This window comes from Lepidochelys olivacea (genome assembly GCF_965140295.1).
Source record: "Lepidochelys olivacea isolate rLepOli2 genome assembly, chromosome: 4".
Lineage (NCBI taxonomy): Eukaryota > Metazoa > Chordata > Testudines > Cheloniidae > Lepidochelys > Lepidochelys olivacea.
The window spans coordinates 81,190,652-81,207,502 of record NC_140414.1 but is presented as its reverse complement, the minus strand read 5'-3'; the positions used below and the strand labels follow the sequence as shown (position 1 = coordinate 81,207,502).

The 16,851-nt window shown below is 45.1% G+C and overlaps 1 protein-coding gene across 1 annotated transcript; it reads right to left on the bottom strand.

Annotated features, from left to right (window-relative positions):
- Positions 1-317: 317 nt before the first annotated feature.
- On the bottom strand, positions 318-15,475 carry SPCS3 (signal peptidase complex subunit 3). Its single transcript, XM_084626932.1, has 5 exons — positions 15,085-15,475; positions 13,195-13,268; positions 2,568-2,644; positions 1,290-1,405; positions 318-753 (listed from the first exon to the last, which is right to left on the bottom strand). Exons 1-5 carry the CDS (start codon positions 15,225-15,227, stop codon positions 621-623), a joined length of 543 nt encoding a protein of 180 aa, XP_084483058.1. The 5' UTR covers positions 15,228-15,475; the 3' UTR covers positions 318-620.
- Positions 15,476-16,851: the final 1,376 nt, after the last annotated feature.

Below are 16,851 nucleotides of genomic sequence, written 5' to 3'. Positions count from 1 at the left end.
TGAATATTACATAAATCTTTCAAATAAGGATTTCTATTCAACCAATATCAAATTTGAGCTGGAACAGTACTAAAATACTCCTGATTGATGGCTCATGGAAAATGAACAACAATTTCTACAGAGTGGCTTTTTATGCTACTACAAAGAAACAATCTACCCTAATTCAGCATTCAGCTGAAGAATACAATACAATAGCCACAGTGCCTATGAACCTGCAAGTACTACATTTTTGGCTACAACACTGAAATTTGTGCATGGCGCTTCAGAGGGATTACATAAAGAACTTTTATAATAAATTTTAAAATAATCAGACTATGTTCTGGGTTTAAATGTTTATTTATAAGAAACATATTTTTCTACCCACATGGCCAACAAAAAAAGTTAGTTTTACAAAAATTTTAAACCATCCGTTTACCTTTCCCGTAAGTTTCAGCATCAGTGTTTTATTTAAAATTAAAAAAAAAAAGTCTAAATTTCAGCTTTTTTTTCCTGCTCAATTAGAGCCAAAGAAATCAAGTACCTTTGACTGGAGAGCTGCAGGGGATAGGAGAAGAAAGTGATAAAATTTATTCATAATATACAAGTATAAAAATACGTTGCTTAGGATTCAGTATAATAATTTAATAACTTTTTGCTGTTTCATAAGTATCTGGGAATGGAACAGATACATGTCCTGATCCTGCCACAAGAGGTAGAATGCCAGCATTTGGTACAACGTTCCAGGAGAGAGTCAAAGTGACGTTTCTGTTTCCCCTGTAAAATCAAAATAGATCATCAGAAGAAATACTCAACTTATAAAGACATAAGTTACCTTGAATATGAATACTTTTCTGTGAGCCAGAAATAATGGGCATTTTAAATTTACACAGTTTGCATTGGTTTACAGTATCTGCACAAACCTACTGCATGGAATATGACCTAGAGTCCAGATACCTTTCCTGCAAAGTATTTGAGGGTTCTCCACACCTTGCAGGACATGACCCTAGCTCTGCAGGCACAGGCTGAAACCTGGCAGCCAAGTGCTTCTGGCAGCCACTTGCTTTTCAGCCCAGTGAATTGGGGGGTAGACAGTGGAGGTCTGGATCTCTACCACATAGCACATCTCATCAGCTGATTTATGAAGATGTAATAGTCTTGAAACAATTATAAAATTTAAAAGAATAAATATTCTAAAATTGTTAAATATTCATATTCCCCCCACCTACCTCTCTCTCCCACTCCTACCTCAGCAACACACAAATATCCAGAGTACAGAAGAGCTACACTATAAAGAAATGTAATTTACTCACTTGAGACCATTTCCATCATCAAAGAAAAAGTATTTTGATTTCATGTCTTTTAGTAACAGCTTTGGACTATCTCCTCTCAAAATGATCTTGTCCCAAAGGACAACCTGGTTCAGGGCCTACAATTAAAATTAATCACTGAGTTAACACAATTAAGTATATCTGATCACTGGAAATTACAAAGCATTACCGATTCAGGAAACAAATTGCAGAGCATAAACTTTGTTTATGGATTCCAAGTGTAATAGAACTATGTCTCACAAGAACAGAGGTTTGCCACTAAAATATTTAAATATGGTAGAGATAACAGACCTGACAGAACCTTATTTTAAGGATAGCAGATTTTAAAGACATACCAGGAGAAAGTATGATGGATTCTAGTGTTTAATTGTAATTACAACTGCAAAAGTAAAAGTGATTTCAAACTATATAACTTTTATTTGGACATTGTCTCAAGAATGAAAGACTTGAGTTGTACTGAAGTCAAATCCTATCATTTTGTACAAATTTTTCAGTGTTTTTTATGAAATATTACTGTATTCAGATTTGTAAGTATAATTCCAAAAGAATAACTGCACCTCAGTAAGGTGTCCTGAATTCGTAAGAGGTTTTATGTGTCTCTTCTGAATTACTTACTCAGTAATGATGATCTGCCATATTGGGGTTGACACCAGACAAAATTCCGAGTTTCTGATACAATTTGAACAAGGGACTAAAGTATATCATTATAATGTACCAATTTATAAGAGTTGGCTGTTTATAAACTGAACTTATGAAATATAAAACAATATAGACTCTTAAAGCCTAACTAATGAAACAGAGAATTCTAAAAATTGATTCAGAAGTGCAGTTGTGCTACCAGCATAGATGGAATATTATTTTATTTAAATAGTCATTAAAAACAGATTAGGTAGTGACGTAGTCTTGAGAATGAATTTTAAAAATCATTTTAGGAAAATTGTGACCTCTCTACAGTGGCAAAATAGCTGTACCAGTTGAAACAGTTGAGAACAGCAGTTTTAAGTGACAATGGCGCCAAAGGGCTATGTATCGAAAGTTGTATGGCATTTTAGCTACATCACTATTTCAGAAAGTCATGAGATGTAACATTTGCACTTCTTACTATTAAATATCAGCAAAAGCAAAAGTCAAAGATTGCAGGAATAAGTCAAAGTAATGTGAAATTTTTGTACCATAATCTTTCATAGGATGATTACAGCATGTTAAATAGCAGCCACACCAAATAATTTTAATTGTTTAAATTTTCTATTTCATACTTACATTGTTTTTTGTTGAATATTCTGCAGATAAATACAGAAATAACTGTTTAACATTCCAATCAAATATAGTTTGCAGATGTGAGCAAGTTAAGGAAAATGGTATACCAATTTTATTTTTAAACGATATTTCTACCATATTCCAACATAGATCATCTCATAATCCAAGTACAATATAATTATAATGTTTAAGATATTTTCCTACATTTCAACATAACTGACGTTATCTGATCTACACGGCATACTACTTAAAGGGTGTTCTAACAGGAACTAATTTTTCTTTTAATCAATATGAAAAAAATTAAAGGTTATCAGTATCTCTTTAAAAGCATAAGAAATAGTTTTTTGAACGCATCTAAGAGTAAGGCTACATTTTAGTCATTGGTATTTTTAGTAAAAGTCATGAACAGGTCACAGGCAGTAAACCAAAATTCACGGCCCGTGACCAGCCCATGACTTGTACTATACTCCTGACTAAATCTTGGGAGTGCTGCGGGTGCTCATGGGGGGAGGCCCAGGCCCCCGCCCCAGGTGCTGGGGTGTGTGGGGGGGGAACAGACCGGAGGCACTGTGAGTGCTGCCGGGGGGGGCGCAGGTGCTCTGGAGGGGTGATCCAGGGGGGCATGGTCAGTGCTCAGGCGGGAGCAGCCCAGGACTCCTGCTGGTACTGGTGGGAAGGGGTTTGGGGGAGCTGGTAGGCTCCCTACTTGGCTTCTCAGAAGCACCGACATGTCCCTCCTTAAACTCCTAGCTTCACAGTTCCCATTGGCTGGGAACCACCACCAATGGGAGCTACAGGGGCAGTGCCTGCGTGAAGAGGCAGCACATGGAGCTAAGAGCCGAGGGAGGGATGCGTTGCTGTTCCAGGGAGCCCCCCAAAGGTAAGCACCTCCCAGAGCCCTCACCCCCTCCCACGCCCCAACCCTGAGGCCCCCAACCCAGAAGTCTCCTGCTACTCCTGGGGGTTGAGTGGGTGGCTCAGACTGCCCCACCAGCAGCCAGTGCGACTGGCCCTGGGGCTGCCTCAGCTGCTCTGGCAGCCCGCTTCAAAAGTCATGGAAGCCTCCATGACAAACTTGCAGCCTTATCTAAGAGTGCTGTATTTGACACTGCAACTTAGTAACATCTCAGAATTTAAATATTACCCCACCCTAGTTGCCCCACTGAAAAACATTTCCTACACAGGAAAGACTAAGAGTCCTTTACGAAATGATGTTCTTTAATATAGTATCACCTTGCTACTCTGTTGACAAGACCAATTTAAAGTATATGAATAACCAAAAGTAATTAAAAAAATACTAAGGATTGGTTTTAAATACACAAAGGAATCTCAGAACTGCAACTTAGTGGAGCCAAAACATAAATAAAATATCTGTTAGTTTCAAAGAAACATACCTTGTCTGCCCTGTCTTCCCAAGAGTTAAACATTTCAGAGGTGTTTGAATATCTTGGAAGTTGCTATATTTCAACTATAGTTTTAAATTATTTTATATTAAGGGTATTATTATAGATAGGTTTAGTAGCACCTCTTATTGTTAAGCTTGTTTGATACTTCCAATCATAATACCCTGTTTTCAGTTGCAAAGTCAGACTTTCCTTGTAATGACTGTTGCCAGCTGCTCTGGGCCAGGCACCAGAACTTAGAGCAGGGAACCTGTCTCTCCTGTGCCCCTCCTGCTGGCCCAAAGACAAGAAAGGAAGAGAAAACTGTCTGATTCAAATGCAGAAGGGACAAAAGCTAGACCAGGAGAAAGGGAAAGAAAGACTGGGACAAGGAGTCTGCTGAGACTAGTACTAGAAGGGATTGGGGGGAGAAACTGCGACTGGTTGGGCAAAACAACTGGGAGCTGGTCAGGGAAATGGAAGGGACTCAAACACTTGGCTTGGGGGTTGACAACTGAGATCAGATGAGAAGTTGGGGAAGAGAGTGGGACTAGGGGCGAGGTAGAGGGGAGACAGCTCTTGCAAGGAGCTGGGGCACAGAGGGAGAACTGGGATTGGCTGGTGTCAAGGTTCCTCCCCCACTCTGAACTCTAGGGTACAGATGTGGGGACCTGCATGAAAAACCTCCTAAGCTTATCTTTACCAGCTTAGGTCAAAACTTCCCCAAGGTACAAAATATTACCCCCGTTATCCTTGGAATGGCCGCTACCACCACCAAACTAATACTGGTTACTGGGGAAGAGCTGTTTGGACGCGTCCTTCCCCCCAAAATACTTCCCAAAACCTTGCACCCCACTTCCTGGACAAGGTTTGGTAAAAAGCCTCACCAATTTGCCTAGGTGACTACAGACCCAGACCCTTGGATCTTAAGAACAATGAACAATCCTCCCAACACTTGCACCCCCCCCTTTCCTGGGAAATGTTGGATAAAAAGCCTCACCAATTTGCATAGGTGACCACAGACCCAAACCCTTGGATCTGAGAACAATGAAAAAGCATTCAGTGTTTTACAAGAAGACTTTTAATAAAAAATAGAAGTAAATAGAAATAAAGAAATCCCCCCTGTAAAATCAGGATGGTAGATATCTTACAGGGTAATTAGATTCAAAAACATAGAGAACCCCTCTAGGCAAAACCTTAAGTTACAAAAAAGATACACAGACAGAAATAGTTATTCTATTCAGCACAATTCTTTTCTCAGCCATTTAAAGAAATCATAATCTAACACATACCTAGCTAGATTACTTACTAAAAGTTCTAAGACTCCATTCCTGTTCTGTCCCCGGCCAAGACGACTACAGACAGACACAGACCCTTTGTTTCTCTCCCTCCTCCCAGCTTTTGAAAGTATCTTGTCTCCTCATTGGTCATTTTGGTCAGGTGCCAGCGAGGTTACCTTTAGCTTCTTAACCCTTTACAGGTGAGAGGAGCTTTCCCCTGGCCAGGAGGGATTTCAAAGGGGTTTACCCTTCCCTTTATATTTATGACACACCCCCCAAATCTCAGCTAGGGTGAAACACTGGCTGGGATTTCTTCCTGGAGCTCTAGGAAAACAGAGTTAATAAGACACATGCATCTCTAAATATACTACCAAGTACATAAAGACTAACAATATTTTCCACATCTCAAGGACGATTTTAACCAGTTGATTCTGGGAAACTTTCATGGGAGAGTGCATCAGCCACTTTGTTAGAAGCTCCTGAGATGTGTTGGATGTCGAAATCAAAATCTTGGAGAGCTAAACTCCACCGAAGAAGTTTTTTGTTAGTTTCTTTGACGGTGTGAAGCCACTTTAGTGCAGCATGGTCGGTTTGCAGGTGGAAACGCCGTCCCCAAACATATGGGCGTAGCTTTTCCAGAGCGTAGACAATGGCATAACATTCTTTTTCAGTGACTGACCAGTTGCTTTCCCTCTCAGACAGTTTTTTGCTGAGAAACACTACGGGGTGGAATTCTTGATCAGGTCCTTTCTGCATTAAAACTGCTCCCACACCACGCTTGGATGCATCTGTGGTTACTAGGAACGGTTTGTCAAAGTCTGGGGCCCTTAGTACAGGGTCAGACATGAGTGTCGCTTTAAGCTTGTTAAAGGCCTTCTGACACTTTCCGGTCCACTGAACAGCATTTGGCTGTTTCTTTTTGGTTAGGTCTGTCAGTGGGGCAGCGATTTGGCTGTAGTGCGGTACAAATCGTCTGTAATAACCGGCCAAGCCTAAGAAGGATTGAACCTGTTTCTTTGACTTTGGGACAGGCCACTTTTGGATAGCATCCACTTTGGCCTGTAGGGGGCTGATAGTTCCTTGACCCACCTGGTGTCCAAGGTAAGTCACTCTGTTTAGGCCTATTTGACACTTCTTAGCCTTAACAGTTAGTCCTGCCTCCCTTATGCGCTCAAGGACTTTTTGTAGATGTTCCAGGTGGTCTGCCCAGGAATCCGAAAATATGGCCACATCGTCAAGGTAGGCGACTGCATATTCTCCTAATCCCGCTAGGAGGCCATCTACAAGTCTTTGGAAAGTGGCGGGTGCATTTCGCAGCCCGAAAGGGAGTACATTAAATTCATACAGCCCGAGATGTGTGATGAAGGCTGACCTTTCCTTAGCAGATTCATCTAGCGGTACCTGCCAGTACCCCTTGGTTAAGTCCAAGGTAGAGATGAACTGGGCCCTTCCCAGTTTCTCTAATAGTTCATCTGTGCGTGGCATGGGATAGTTGTCTGGGCGAGTTACAGCATTTAGCTTACGGTAGTCCACGCAAAAACGTATTTCCCTATCTGGTTTGGGAACTAGAACCACTGGAGATGCCCATGCACTTTCAGAGGGGCGGATTACACCCATCTGTAACATATCCTGGATCTCCCGTTCTATAGCAGTTTTAGCTTGAGGAGACACCCGGTAAGGTTGGACCCTAATTGGGTGAGCATTACCTGTGTCAATGGAGTGGTATGCCCGTTCAGTCAGTCCTGGGGTGGCTGAGAACGTTGGCGCGTAGCTAGTGCACAGCTCCTGGATCTGCTGTCGCTGCATACGCCCAAGGGTCATGGAGAGGTTCACCTCTTCCACACCACCAGCACATTTCCCTTCGTAGTAGACACCTTCAGGCCACTCAGCGTCGTCTCCTCCCTGGGCTGTAAACTGACAAACCTTTAATTCTCTGGAATAAAAGGGCTTTAGAGAATTAATATGATACACCTTAGGCTTTCGGTTGGAGGTGGGGAATGCTATGAGATAATTAACAGCTCCCAGGCGCTCCTGGACCACGAATGGCCCTTCCCACGATGCTTCCATTTTATGGGCCTGGAGCGCCTTTAAGACCATGACCTGGTCTCCTACTTTGAAGGAACGCTCTCTGGCATGTTTATCATACCAGGCTTTTTGCTCTTTTTGAGCATCCTGTAAGTTTTCTCTAGCAAGGGCTAAAGAGGTTCGGAGGGTGTTTTGTAGGTTGGTTACAAAGTCCAGAATGTTAGTTCCTGGAGAAGGTGTAAATCCCTCCCATTGCTGCTTCACCAACTGCAATGGCCCCTTAACCTCACGGCCATATACAAGTTCAAATGGGGAAAACCCTAAACTGGGATGTGGTACAGCTCTGTAGGCAAAGAGCAACTGCTGCAATACTAGGTCCCAATCATTGGAGTGCTCATTTACGAATTTACGTATCATGGCCCCCAAACTTCTCCACCATGCCATTTGTTTGATGATGGTAAGGAGTGGCAACCAAGTGATTTACCCCATGAGCTTCCCAAAGGTTTTTCATAGTTCCTGCCAGGAAATTAGTCCCTGCATCTGTGAGGATGTCGGAGGGCCAACCTACCCTGGCAAAAATGTCTGCTAGTGCCTGGCACACACTTTTAGCCCTGGTGTTGCTTAGAGCTACTGCTTCCGGCCATCGGGTGGCAAAATCCATGAAAGTCAGTATGTACTGCTTTCCTCTGGGTGTCTTTTTCGGAAAAGGACCCAGAATATCCACAGCTACTCGCTGAAATGGAACTTCAATGATGGGGAGTGGCTGGAGAGGAGCTTTGACCTGGTCTTGGGGTTTTCCCACTCTTTGGCACACCTCACAAGACTGGACATAGGTAGAAACATCCTTGCCCATTCCCTCCCAGTGGAATGATCCCCCAAAACAGTCTTTGGTCCTGTTCACCCCAGGATGGCCACTAGGGTGATCATGGGCTAAGCTCAAGAGCTTGGCCCGGTATTTAGTTGGAACTACCAACTGTCTCTGAGGATGCCAGTCTTCCTGGTGTCCACCAGAAAGAGTTTCCTTGTATAAAAGTCCTCTTTCTACAACAAACCTGGATCGATTAGAAGAGCTGAGAGGCGGTGGGTTGCTCCGTGCCGCCGTCCACGCTCTCTGGAGGCTTTCATCTGCTTCCTGTTCGGTCTGGAACTGTTCCCTTGATGCTGGAGACATCAGTTCCTCATTGGATTGGGGACATAGGCTTGGTCCCTCTGGAAGCGATATAGGGGATGGAGCTGTTTCTGTTGACTGTGAACCGCTCTCCGCTGGTGCACTATGTTGGGATTCAGGCTCCGGCTGAGCCTCTTGTGTAGGGTTATCGGCTGCTGCCAGTTCAGGTTCGGTGGGGCCCTCTGGTGTTGAGGTTGCAAGTACTGGATTCAGTGCTGGCACGGGGTCTGGTGTTGGTTGTTTGGCTGGTTCCGGTTCTGGGACTGGTTCCGTCTGGGTCTCTGGGACTGGATCCACTACTGCTGTTGCAGACATTGGCCTGGGGTCCGGGTCCATCACCTCTGACCGGGCCCTGATAGAAGTTTCCGGAACAGAGCTAGGCCCCACGGCTTGTTTAGCCTGGCTGCGGGTGACCGTTCCCACCCTCTTGGCCTGCTTCACGTGATTGGCCAAGTCTTCCCCCAACAGCATGGGGATGGGATAATCATCATAGACTGCAAAAGTCCACATTCCTGACCAGCCCTTGTACTGGACAGGCAACTTGGCTGTAGGCAAATTGAAAGAGTTGGACTTGAAGGGTTGAATCGTCACTTGGATCTCTGGGTTGATTAAATTAGGGTCCACTAAGGAAGCATGGATAGCTGACACTTGTGCTCCGGTGTCTCTCCACGCGGTGACCTTCTTCCCGCCCACACTCACAGTTTCCCTCCGCTCCAAGGGTATCTGGGAGGTATCTGGACCTCTGGTGCGATTCCGGTGCAATGAACTGTAATCTGTTGGGGTTCTTGGGGCAGTTGGCCTTTACATGCCCCAGCTCATTACATTTAAAACATCGTCCAGCTGACGGGTCACTGGGGCGAGGTGGGTTGCTGGAGAACGGGGTGGTGGGACGATAAGGGGTCTGGAGGGTTCTTTGGGAGGTAGGTGGGGCTTTGGGCGGCCCCCGGTAATAGGGTGTGGTCTGGGGTGGTCCCTTCTGGTCTCCGCTCCAACTGCGACCAGTTTTCTTCTTCTCTGCCACCTCCACCCATCTGGCTCCAATCTCTCCTGCCTCAATTACAGTTTTGGGTTTCCCATCTAGGATGTATCTTTCTATTTCCTCAGGAACACCCTCTAAGAATTGTTCCATTTGCATTAGGAAGAGCAAATTTACTGGAGATTCAACACTTGCTCCTGATATCCAGGCATCCCAATGTTTCACAATGTGGTAGGCATGTCGGGTAAATGACATGTCTGGTTTCCACCTTAGGGCTCTGAACCTCCGACGAGACTGCTCGGGTGTTATCCCCATTCTGACTCTCGCCTTGGATTTAAACAGTTCATACTTGTTCATGTGTTCTTTAGGCATTTCAGCTGCCACCTCAGCTAAGGGTCCACTGAGCTGCGGCCTCAGCTCTACCATGTATTGGTCAGTAGAGATGTTGTACCCAAGGCAGGCCCTTTCGAAGTTTTCTAAGAAGGCCTCAGTATCATCACCTGCCTTGTAGGTGGGGAACTTTCTGGGATGGGAAGTGGTACCTGGAGAAGGATTGCTAGGGTTTGTTGGTATATTCTGCTGGGCCTTTATCCTCTCCATCTCCTCCACATGCTTCCTTGCCTCCATTTCCCTCTTGTGGGCAGCCTCCTGTACCTCCTTCTCCAGCCGCATGAGTTCTATCTGTCTTTCATGTTCCCTTTGTTTTTCCTCAGCCTGAAATTTGGCTAATTCCAGCTGTAGTCGAGCTGAGGATTTGGCCATTCTAACCTCTCTGTTTTTAACTAACTTTACACCCGAGGTTTAGAAATAAACAAACAAAACTTGGCTGTAAAATTTTGCTGTGCTGGAATAGAATACCTATTCTCTGATAGTGATTGTCAGCCTACAGAAAAAGACAATTCCCTTGTCTCTGCTCTGGGCCCAAATTAAAGCAAAAAACCTCCAACTACTTGGAAACCTGCTTACCCAGCCCAAAGAAGAAAAAAAATTTCTTTTCAAACCTGTGCTCCTTGTAAAACAAAAAAAAAATCAAAATCCTAAAAAAAACCCTGCCACTTTTGTCTCCAGGCAAATGGGTAGAGCACACACCCCCTATTTACTTTTAGGAAGAAAAGAAAAAAAAAAAACCTCTGGGTTGGAAGACTGTGAATTTCCCTGCAGGAGTTAAGTACCCTGCCTCCAGGCAAAGAAAACCTGCAATTCACAAGATAATCCCCTTTTGTCTCTGCTTGGCCACAAAGCAGAGAGAAACCAAGCTGCTTTCAGTTTCAAAGCTGCCTTCTGGACTTCCTAAAAATTCCTTTTTAAAATCTGTATTTCTAGTTCAAAAAATCTCAACTGGATCTCAAAACGATTTCAGGTTAATCCCACCACTGTGCCACCATGTCACGGTTCCTCCCCCACTCTGAACTCTAGGGTACAGATGTGGGGACCTGCATGAAAAACCTCCTAAGCTTATCTTTACCAGCTTAGGTCAAAACTTCCCCAAGGTACAAAATATTACCCCCGTTATCCTTGGAATGGCCGCTACCACCACCAAACTAATACTGGTTACTGGGGAAGAGCTGTTTGGACGCGTCCTTCCCCCCAAAATACTTCCCAAAACCTTGCACCCCACTTCCTGGACAAGGTTTGGTAAAAAGCCTCACCAATTTGCCTAGGTGACTACAGACCCAGACCCTTGGATCTTAAGAACAATGAACAATCCTCCCAACACTTGCACCCCCCCCTTTCCTGGGAAATGTTGGATAAAAAGCCTCACCAATTTGCATAGGTGACCACAGACCCAAACCCTTGGATCTGAGAACAATGAAAAAGCATTCAGTGTTTTACAAGAAGACTTTTAATAAAAAATAGAAGTAAATAGAAATAAAGAAATCCCCCCTGTAAAATCAGGATGGTAGATATCTTACAGGGTAATTAGATTCAAAAACATAGAGAACCCCTCTAGGCAAAACCTTAAGTTACAAAAAAGATACACAGACAGAAATAGTTATTCTATTCAGCACAATTCTTTTCTCAGCCATTTAAAGAAATCATAATCTAACACATACCTAGCTAGATTACTTACTAAAAGTTCTAAGACTCCATTCCTGTTCTGTCCCCGGCCAAGACGACTACAGACAGACACAGACCCTTTGTTTCTCTCCCTCCTCCCAGCTTTTGAAAGTATCTTGTCTCCTCATTGGTCATTTTGGTCAGGTGCCAGCGAGGTTACCTTTAGCTTCTTAACCCTTTACAGGTGAGAGGAGCTTTCCCCTGGCCAGGAGGGATTTCAAAGGGGTTTACCCTTCCCTTTATATTTATGACAGCTGGGCAAAAAAAGAGTGGGATAAGGAGCCAGAAGGGGAGAGAGGAGAGGAGAGACTAGAAACCATTAAGAAAGTGAAGGGGAAAATAAAAGAAACACAAGAGACAGGCAATCAAAGATAGAGAGAAAGGGGAGAAAGTAAGATGGGGAGAAAAACAGAAGACAGAAGTTGATATAATTGTGTATACTGCTCAATAAATTATTTCCAGTGAGTGATGATAAATGCAACTGATATTTAATATTTTGGTCCTTTATTTACTATGTCTGCCCTTGATCTTTACTGCCACCCATATTATAGGTCCTTAACTTTGTAATCCAGGCTTTCCTAACAGAATGAATTTGAAACCCGTGTCATAGATCTTTAAGTATTCATAAAATATACATTACATAAGCAATCCCTATGATTAACTACTTCTCTCCTTACCGACCTACACCCATACCATGGCTCTCCATGTTAAGCAATATCACTCGCAACATTTGTCGTGACAATGCTACAGCAAGAATGATTGAGATCATCAGGGCTAACCCTGAGCCTACCACTATACACAGATGACTTCAACCACCTAAGAGCATCCTTGTCATTGAGGCAACCATTGTGGGCCTATCTGTCCTGCCCAGACTTCTCTGCGACATTGATGTTTGTGAAGAATGGGCTGCAGTTGATGTCAGATACCAGTCTCTTGACCCAACCACGTGCATACCCAGCTTTATTTGCCACGTTGCTCATGGGCCCTTCTGACCTGATTTCAAACAGGCCAGGGTAAATGGGCAGCCAGCCTTCACACCTGGGACCAACAGAGAATCCTAAATGCGGCTGTGGCTAAACACGTCACACATTATTGATGACTACACTCTGATTAGATTTAATGGTGGTTTGAGGACTCTGAACTTTGCTGATGAGGTTGCCACAAACCGTCTTGGCAATCTCCTCATCCGATAAGAACTACAGTAGAACCTCAGCGTTACGAACACCAGAGTTATGAACTGACCTGTCAATCACACACCTCATTTGGAACCAGAAGTACACAATCAGGCAGCAGCAGAGACCAAAAAAAAGCAAATCAGTACAGTACCGTTAAATGTAAACTACTTTAAATAAAAAAAGCAAAGCAGCATTTTTCTTCTGCATAGTAAAGTTTCAAAGCTGTGCTGAGTCAATGTTCAGTTGTAAACTTTTGAAAGAACAACCATAACATTTTGTTCAAAGTTATGAACATTTCAGAGTGACAAACACCTCAGGTTGTTCGAAATGTTTGTAACTCTGAGCTTCTGCCGTATTTCTCGCCTCACCCAATACATTCTCTAATTCCATTTACTTTAAAGCTGGGTATGCACGTGGCTTTCCTCGAACTTTTTACTTTCTTAAGGTCTTCTGGTTTAAATGTTGGAGGACTGGTTTCATACATTACAATCATAACAACTATGGAAGTGGTGTCAACAATATAGCAAAATTTATATTTTAAGCATTAGTGTTTTTATAAAGGATATCTGCAGTAACATCAAATGTAACAAATCCTAGATCACTTCTTTCTCTAGGCCCAGTGAAGTCTTCCACATTTTTTCTATAAATAAATAAATAAAAAGCAAGAACACAAAATTAGCATAGTTTGCATTACTTGTTTTAAGTCAATGAACATTCTTATTGGTTTTCTTTGTACACTTTCTACCATTTTGATTGATTGATACACCCATTTATTGTATCTTGTCTTAATCAGATGGTAAGCACTTCAGGTCAAGAACACTGTTTTACTGTTTGTACACTTCCTAGCACAATGGAGCCCGTATCCTGATTGGATCATTTAGGTACTACTAGAATTCAAACAATAAATAAGAGTAATAATTTATGGACTTTTTCCTGCCTACGGAGACATGGGAAGCTCAGCTGTGCTTCATTTGATTTTAGTCAAGCATATGTAGCCATCACCAACTAGTCAATACCAATTTGAACATCTGCAGCAGCAAAGTCAGTCATTCTGGTAGTAACTACTATTTTCAGTCATACCACCTGATTTGACATCACAAAGAGCCCCTCAGCCCATCTACATTAACCACCTGTTAACCCTGATTTCATATTTGTGCTGCACACACACATTGTAAAGTTCTCCCTTGGCACGTACAATCCTCAAACAAAAAAATACTACATTGGTTGAAAGTTTATGCTCTCTCCACAATATTAAGTCATCATGCCATAATTTAGTTGACAATGGATAAACCTCGCCACCAAAACTTCAGGAGCGTTGAACCTGACATTAACATTTGCTGCAGACTGAAACGGAGTTTACTCAAATCTCCAGGCATAAAAACAGAAAACTCAGGTCCCTGAGCTTTAAAAAACAAAAAATTAAGTCTGCCACATTGATTAGTGCCTTCCTTACTTCAAAAAGAAAGAAGCTAAGAAAGCCCAAAGTTTTGTTTTGAAGGCTGACTACAGACTGTTCCTTCCCTTCACACAAACTAACATCTTCACATTATATGCACCTATATGACAGGTGCATAGAGTCACTGTCAATCTGTTACAGGAAGAATCCACACATTAAACTGGGGTTTGGCTGAAAGAAACCATCAAAAAAAGATGCGAGTAGAGAGATCCTCATTATGCTGCTCCAATTCAATTCTGACTGGGTTACTAGTTCGGTTTTAAAAAATGTGGCTTACAGAGATGAAGGATGTTTAGAGACATTTAAAGTCAGTCAATACCTATTCTTATATAGCCAATCACACTTTTTTACAAGACACCAATTAAAGAAGGGAAGGTGGCATGTTGAAAAAGGTCTAGCATTAAGTCTGACAGAAGCCAATCAAGGAATCTGAATTCAAGAGAGAATATTCCCCCTTGTCAATATGTCTTGCCTTCATATAAAGCAGGAGTCTTGGTGTGTGTGATTGCGTGCAATTTATGCACTGCAACAGCCTTCACACAGAGAACTGGCAGAGAGGAGGAGGAGGAAGGACACCACTGCAGCAGAGTTGACTGTCGTGGGGTTCCCTCATTGGCCCAGCCAGGAGGGAGAGAGCGCGCAGGAAGGAAACGGAAGAGGCAGACACTGACTGTACTTATTCTAGGCCCAAGCTACAGAGAGGAGAAGGGGGGAGGTGCGGGGGGCACTGATGGCAAACGATCTGTTTAACGGCTCCCTAAAACAAATCAGGACAGGCAGCCCCCCTAGATTCCCATACCCCAGCCCCCTCGTGTACAGGTGCTGGGTGCGGCCACAGCCACCTGTCTATCGCCCCGGACAGGGGGCGCCGGCTGCTCCCCCTCCCCGCAGGGAGAGTTTGGCTCCGTGCCTCAGCAGCCCCGGGGCCCCGTGTGCGCGCAGACCCCGGCACCGGGCTCGGGACCGGCAGGGAAGGGGAGGTGCCCGGGGCCGCACTCACAGCATGACCCGGGAGACGGCGATGCGGACGGGCACGCTGCGCTCCTTGAAGGCGGTGGTGATGAAGCAGCCGAAGGTCAGCGCCGCCATGACGCTCAGGGAGAAGGCGAAGAGCGAGTTGGCCCGGGACAACACCGTGTTCATCTCTCCGCCCGGCCCCGCCGCTCAGCCACGCAGGCCCCGCCGCTCAGCCACGCAGGCCCCGGCCGCTCGGCCCCTCCCTGCCGCAGCCCCTCGGGCGGACACCGCCGGCAACTGGGGCAGGCGGCGGCGGCGGGTTTCTGCGGGGCCAGGAGCAGCTGCAGCCACCGCCTCCGCGCGTGAGCCCCCGGCACCAGCAGAGAGGAGAGGCCGGGCCGGATGCGCCTGAGCCCGCCCAGCCAGTGGGGAGGAGCCGCGCGATCCGCGCCGGCGCCCTGCCGGGGAGGCGGGACATCCGGCTGCCCCTCACCCGGCCTCCCCTGCGCGTGCCCGCAACCGACAGCGCGCCCCGCTGCCCCCCGCCGCCTGGGAGCCCCGGGCTGGCACCCACCCTCCAGCTCCACGCCGTGCTCTGCTTTCGCTCGCCAGCCCTCGAGCTTTAGAGGCGAGCCTCCTTGAATATGTGTATTATTAATGACCAGCCTCTCAGTCCCTTGGGTTTGGGATTTTCTCTCTCTGTCAATCTCTCTTGTGTCACAGTGATGGCAGAGCCCTTTCTCTGTTCACTGCGCTTTGGGTGTCTGTTACCAACTCCAGTTACACATGCTGATTGTGTTCTGGAGAGTCTGCGAGCATTGCACGTTTCCTTGTGCTCCTAAGGAAGTCTGCTAGGCCTGGCTTGCAGTAGGAAAAAAATACTTGTAGCTGGCAGCAGGTGTCAGCACCAGTTCAGCAATATTTAAATCAAACTCCCTGGGTAGAGCAGGAAAAATGGGTCTTCAACACCCTAAGCCCTGGTCTACGCTAGGACTTTAGGTCGAATTTAGCAGCGTTAAATCGATGTAAACCTGCACCTGTCCACACGATGAAGCCCTTTATTTCAACTTAAAGGGCTCTTAAAATTGATATCCTTCCTCCACCCCCCTGACAAGTGGATTAGCGCTGAAATCGACCTTGCCGGGTCGAATTTGGGGTACTGTGGACACAATTCGACGGTATTGGCCTCTGGGAGCTATCCCAGAGTGCTCCATTGTGACCGCTCCGGACAGCACTCTCAACTCAGATGCACTGGCCAGGTAGACAGGAAAAGAACCGCGAACTTTTGAATCTCATTTCCTGTTTGGCCAGCGTGGCAACCTGCAGGTGACCATGCAGAGCTCATCAGCAGAGGTGACCATGATGGAGTCCCAGAATTGCAAAAGAGCTCCAGCATGGACTGAACAGGAGGTACGGGATCTGATTGCTGTATGAGGAGAGGAATCCGTGCTATCAGAACTCCGTTCCAGTTTTTGAAATGCCAAAACCTTTGTCAAAATCTCCCAGGGCATGAAGGACAGAGGCCATAACAGGGACCCGAAGCAATGCCGCGTGAAACTTAAGGAGCTGAGGCAAACCTACCAGAGAGGCGAATGGCCGCTCCAGGTCAGAGCCCCAAACATGCTGCTTCTATGATGAGCTGCATGCCATTTTAGGGGCTTCAGCCACCACTACCCCAGCCGTGTTGTTTAACTCCTTCAATGGAGATGGAGGCAACACGGAAGCAGGTTTTGCGGACGAAGAAGAAGATGAGGAGGAGGAGGAGGTTGTAGATAGCTCACAGCAAGCAAGGGGAGAAACCGGTTTTCCC